We start from the raw sequence: 6,444 nt of genomic DNA, 5'->3' as shown, positions 1-6,444 counted from the left end.
CGCCGCGGTACAATCAACGACGCCATCGTCCAATGACTGAAGACGGGGTCCGGGCCAATCCAATCCAATCCAATCCAAATCGAAGTAGCAGTAGCTGTTGCTCCGCCCGCTTTCCCCAAGCCCAAACGTGACCGGGACCGGGTGGGGAGAAGACGAAGCCGCCGTGAAGCAGCCTCTCCTCCTCCTCCTCCTTCTCCCGCTGCCGCTGCTGCTTTCCCACCTTATATCCATCCTCCCCCACGAACCCCACCCAGCTCCTTCCCTCTTCCCCACGCTTCCCTGCTCCCCTCCACCAACCCAACCGCGCGCTGCCCGGAGCCTTGATGCGGCCTCTCCCCGCCGTTTGATGGGCAACGCGTGCGGCGGCTCCCTCAGATCCAAGTACCTGCAAAGCTTCAAGCACCCCGCCTCCAAGCGCCACACCGACCCGGACTACGACGCCCACGCCACCGCCACCGCCGCCGACTCCCCCAAAAAACCACCCTCCTCCACCCCCTCCACCGCCAAAACGGACCCCCACGCGCCGCCCGCCGCGGCCATGAGGCGCGGCGCCGCGGGCGCGCCAGTGGACCTCGGCTCCGTCCTCGGCCACCCCACGCCCAACCTACGCGACCTCTACGCCCTCGGCCGGAAGCTCGGGCAGGGCCAGTTCGGCACGACCTACCTCTGCACGGACCTGGCCACGGGCGCCGACTACGCGTGCAAGTCCATCTCCAAGCGCAAGCTCATCACGCGCGAGGACATCGACGACGTGCGGCGCGAGATCCAGATCATGCACCACCTCTCGGGCCACCGCAACGTGGTCGCCATCAAGGGCGCCTACGAGGACCCGCTCTACGTGCACATCGTCATGGAGCTCTGCGCGGGGGGCGAGCTCTTCGACCGCATCATCCAGCGCGGCCACTACAGCGAGCGCAAGGCCGCCGAGCTCACCCGCATCATCGTCGGGGTCGTCGAGGCATGCCACTCGCTCGGGGTCATGCACCGCGACCTCAAGCCCGAGAACTTCCTACTCGCGAACAAGGATGATGATCTCTCGCTTAAGGCCATCGATTTCGGGCTCTCCGTCTTCTTCAAGCCTGGTGAGCTGATGCTGCTTACATTAATCCTCATTTAGTCAACGACTGCGATGTACTACTCCTACTCGGGTGTTTAATTAATTGACCTTAATTAATTGGTACTCAAGCGAAACGACTAACGAACTCCAGCATAATTGTGCTTGCATCGGTTCTGTTTTGTTCCTGTACCTCTGCTTTTATCCGTGCTCGTGGGATTGGATACTACTAGGTGCTTCAACGGAACCTTTTCTGGAATCATGGGCACTCTACTATGCCAGGAATGGTAGTAAATACTGCTCGGGAGCAACTCTAACATGATGACGCTAGACAAGATTCCCCTACTGTAATTGGCATTTGGCAGGGCTCAAATTAATGCTTGCGTGATTGTCCTTATGTTTGCGTCATTCTGTTTCATTTCGTGGTCGTAGGATTGAATAGTATGCTAATGTGAACTGATTTCACATTACAACTTCCCCTAATGCATGCTATCAGTGATTTCAGACTCACTGATAACAGCTATTCTCTAGTACCAAGTATATCAATCATCTGCTATTGCTGTATTTTGGGAAAGAATATTCCATGGCAGTCTATTCTAGAGTCTACATCGGCCTTTTTTCGCTTCACATGGTTACCGCACGCATTTCTGATGCTCTCTGCACTCATGCCTACCTTTCTCATTCTTCTTCTTCTATTCCTTCCAGGCCAAATTTTCACCGATGTTGTCGGAAGCCCATACTATGTTGCCCCAGAAGTGCTGTGCAAGAAATATGGACCAGAAGCTGATGTTTGGACCGCTGGTGTAATTCTCTACATTCTACTGAGTGGTGTGCCCCCTTTTTGGGCAGGTAATTTGTTCTTCTTACCCTTCAGTTGACTTGGGAGCTTGCCTTTTGACGGACGAATGCAGGCTGATCTTTTAAATGTATGTAATGCAGAGACACAGCAAGGAATATTTGATGCTGTATTGAAAGGTGTCATTGATTTTGACTCTGAGCCCTGGCCTGTGATTTCTGACAGCGCGAAAGATCTGATTACAAGAATGCTCAATCCTCGCCCTGCGGAACGCTTGTCAGCACATGAAGTTCTATGTTAGTTTCTTTCACTAATGTACACTTCCTGGTTTCAATGCACTCAATTCACTTGACATATTTGCAAAAATTGGGCAAAAAATAACACTTGAGCTTCCATTCAGGCCATCCATGGATTCGTGATCATGGAGTTGCTCCTGACCGTCCTCTTGACACAGCTGTCCTGTCTCGCATTAAGCAATTCTCTGCAATGAATAAGCTGAAGAAGATGGCCTTGCGGGTGAGTTTGACTCTTTAGGCTAAGTTATTAATTGCCAGTTTTCGATCCATGATCTCACGAGAGGCTATTTTTAGCCTTTCGCTCTTAAAGAGCCGCTTGTCTGCTCTGTCAGAGTTGATTTACGCATGCTTTCACTTCCAGTTGGTTCTGTTTACTTTACACATGCTGTCTGATCTTCTCGATAATCTTTATTCATTCTACGCAAAATAGTACTCATTGTTCCATTGGTTCTGTTTGGGCCATCCAATGAGTTTTATTGAGATGTGACATATTCATTAAAGTTCTTATCTGACTGGATTCTCATTATCTAGTTTTAATAGCAGTGATATGCTTGAGCTTATGCTTTCATTCTTCCCTTGTATGAGATATCAAAATGAACTGTATAGAGCCCGCAAAAAAAAAACTGTATAGGGTTCTGAAATTTGTCTTTGTGTGAAGCATTCCTTGGGGAGTTATGCATTAATTGACATCTGGTGCTAATTCTTCCAGGTAATAGCTGAGAGCCTGTCAGAGGAGGAAATTGCAGGGTTGAAGGAAATGTTCCAGACTATGGACGCTGATAACAGTGGTGCAATTACGTATGATGAGCTCAAAGAAGGCTTGCGAAAATACGGCTCCACACTGAAGGATACCGAGATACGTGATCTTATGGAAGCGGTGAGTTAGTTGAACATAATACTGGGTTGGATTTCTGTATCTTACATTGAGTCGCCCTAGGCTTTAATCTCTCTGAAGAAAATGCCTATTGGTTCAGTCTTACAAAACCTTAAGTCTCTGAGAAACTTGGGCTGCCTCTGTCCATCTCATAGGGCTGCCTCTGTCCATCTCATAGACTACGAGATTTTATGGAACAATTGAAACTAGGACTCTTAAAATGAATTCCGTTCATGTTCCTGTTGCAATTTTTGCTGGTGGTGTACTTTAAAGAAGTACAGAATTTTACATTTCTGGTTTGCAAGGCACACATGATTAGGAAGCATGCAATAAAAGTACAGAACTGTACATTTCTTATGCGCAGAACTGCATTCTCGAGAGCAGCTAGCTAAAGCACCTATCTGTTGATGTCTCATACTTCCATGGATCTGTGCTTATGCACCAGCAAATCCGTATCTGTCAAAGTAATTTTTTTGAGTGATTGGTGTACCAAGTCTACAGAAATTTACTTTATTGTGTGATAAATTCAACTTGGTTTTATGAGAGCTGGAGGCTTTGAGAACATTTTATAACATGGTAAACAAAGAAGCTTACATGTTCCTTTTCTATTATTGATTCATTAGGCGGATGTGGACAACAGCGGAACGATTGACTATATAGAGTTCATTGCTGCAACATTGCATCTGAATAAACTGGAGCGCGAGGAACATCTAGTGGCAGCCTTTTCATATTTTGACAAAGATGGAAGTGGCTACATCACAGTGGATGAACTGCAGCAAGCTTGCCTAGAGCATAACATGCCAGATGCTTTTCTTGACGACGTCATTAAAGAAGCCGACCAGGACAATGTAAGTCTCATGTTAAACTTAATTCTACATATTTGAACTCTAAATATGGTACGTATCTTGGTTACCTGTTGTCTATTACTGTCTCCATAGCTGGGATATGTACAATCAATGCTGGTGGGATGCAATTAAGCTTCCAAGACAACCAAATCACTTGCATTAAGGTTTCCAGTATTTGCAAAAGGAACATACTATCTCAACCACATTACCACATAGGTTTAACCTCTCGAGACTTAAAATTATGATAAAATACTTTTTGGGACTGGGAGATACATTGACTGAAACACTTGCCTAATGAATTTTCCTTGAAGCTACACACTTCGGAATTCATTTTTGGAAATTACAGTCGACATAGATTAATGCCATAAACTGCTGCTCCAAAAGACAATTTGGCGCAGAGAGGCTGTCTTTATTAACAAACATAGCTCATTTGCTTCAATCATTGATGAATGGTTATGGTTCTGTTAGTAACAATAATAAGTTAGTTGCATGACTTGCTTGTCCTGATTTCGCCCTCTTTTATCAGGATGGCCGCATAGACTATGGAGAATTTGTTGCCATGATGACCAAAGGCAATATGGGGGTGGGGCGAAGAACAATGAGAAACAGCCTGAATATCAGCATGAGGGACGCACCTGGTGCAATCTAGACTTCCACGATGTACAGCTTGTGGCTTTAGCTTCTTCCTGCCTTCCGGCTCTACGAAACCTTCCTGCAATTTTTGAATGTTGTCAGTGTCTGTGTGGATGTGTGTTCCTGGGGATTCTGATTTAGCTCGTCAATTGATTGGATGAAATGCATACTAAGCTGGGTTGATATGATCTCACACGTTGCTACTGCTTAATCCCTGCAATTGTTCAGTGAATTACCTTGCACTATACATCTACCTGGAATCGTTAACTCTTGAAATGCCTTATCCCAATGCAATGTGTCCATTTGATGATCCGTCCTGGACGTGATATTACTCCCTTTTTTCTCTTTTTGGATAAAGAGAATATATTAATATCAAAAGATACCAATTACACCTAGCCTCTATACTTAGGTTGCTAGTAGAGTTCTACCTGCTGCACTTGGTAGCTGGTTCTTCTGGCCCTTCAGATATCCTTCTTTTGTGGCGCGCTTGCTTCTCCTAGCTTCTTGGTAGCTCCTAAAGATCTAGCTACTTTAAATCATGAAATGTTACTCAATATGAAAATAAAATGCAGTAGCTACTTGGTTAATGGTTTATGTTGGTTTAGTTGGTTAAAAAGATGCGGTACCCATAAAATGCAGTTGGTTTAGTTGGTTAATCAAAATGAAAATAAAATGCTACTGGTTTATGTTGAAAATAAAATGCTATGGTTGATGTTGATGTTGATGTATCAAAATTTGGAAATGTTACTGCCTAGTTCCTGATAAAAGGCTCTTTGATGAATAAAAATAAAAATGAACAAGCTAATTAAAATGCAAATTTGGAAATGCTACTCCCTAGTTGCTTTGCATAGTATGAGGACTTGAGCCTTTTTCTGCTTATGCATGGTTCAATAAAATTTGCAAATTGGTAAAATAAACAATGTTTGAATAATGTAGTAGGTTTTACAAATGAAAAAATGAACAAGCTAATGATGAAATGCTACTGCCTACTATGGTTTAACAGAAAATAGAGATAAAAAGCATATAAAGTCAGTTGCTAGTTGTTGCTAGTTCGTACTGCTAGTTGGTCCTTATATATTTGGCTCTTTATTTCGACAGTCGTTTTCGCATTTCATTTGATCCTTAATTTTATTTACACTTGTCGATGATTAAAATGTTTGGTCACCCGTACACTCTGGGGTGGGGTGTAACATCCCAAAACTTAGGACAGACGAGGGGTAGATTTAGAAATGGGTTGTGCATTTCATCGCAAAACGGAGGAAATTTTCGTGCTTAATTGCATAAAACCTAAGAGTGATCGAAGTTTCTCTCTCGTTGCTACTAGGGTTAGAGTAATATGAGTGATATAAACTTAGACATGACCTCTTTTGAAAGTTAGGGTTTTGGAGGAGAATTTGAATTGGCATTTCAAATTTGAATTTCAAACAAAGAATATCATAAGTGAACAATATTCAAATGAATTTATAATACACAATCCAAATTCATATGACACTTATACAAAATAATCCACAAATGAATTTCAAATAATAATGAAAAGCTCTTAAGGAAAACGTTGAGCTTTATTGATCATAACACACACATACATTGTCTTTACAATATCTTTTATATACAAGAATTGGCAATATAATAAAAGAAGTAAAAGAAGATTACAATTTTGATCTATAACTAAAATCCTAAACTACAAGTAATGGATATTCTTGTCCGTGGAACATTTTAAGCCTTGAACATGCATACATCAAAGAAACAGACCATAATTTGATTTTAAAAAAAGTGGCAATGCCACTGGTCAGTTTCCAAACCAATGCCCAAAGGGAGGTAAGCATGACCATGGTGGAGCCAATGATGGGATCAAGTTTCAACCCAAGCACACACACAGCTCATATGGAGCTCTGCATGCTCAACAACCACACATCACAGGCATAGTCACCAAGGTGGCACAGGCTTGT

The 6,444-nt window shown here is 43.5% G+C and overlaps 1 protein-coding gene across 1 annotated transcript; it reads left to right on the top strand.

Moving 5' to 3' along the window:
- The first annotated feature begins 241 nt into the window (after positions 1–241).
- LOC124676968 (calcium-dependent protein kinase 13) lies at positions 242–4,686 on the top strand. Its single transcript, XM_047212980.1, has 7 exons — positions 242–1,082; positions 1,760–1,903; positions 1,994–2,146; positions 2,251–2,366; positions 2,856–3,023; positions 3,644–3,868; positions 4,392–4,686. Exons 1-7 carry the CDS (start codon positions 347–349, stop codon positions 4,512–4,514), a joined length of 1,665 nt encoding a protein of 554 aa, XP_047068936.1. The 5' UTR covers positions 242–346; the 3' UTR covers positions 4,515–4,686.
- The last annotated feature ends 1,758 nt before the right edge of the window (positions 4,687–6,444 follow it).

The sequence above is a fragment of the Lolium rigidum genome, chromosome 7 (assembly GCF_022539505.1).
Source record: "Lolium rigidum isolate FL_2022 chromosome 7, APGP_CSIRO_Lrig_0.1, whole genome shotgun sequence".
In the NCBI taxonomy this organism is placed as follows: Eukaryota; Viridiplantae; Streptophyta; class Magnoliopsida; order Poales; family Poaceae; genus Lolium; species Lolium rigidum.
The sequence above is the reverse complement of the archived record's forward strand: the minus strand, read 5'-3'. Positions and strand labels throughout refer to the sequence as shown.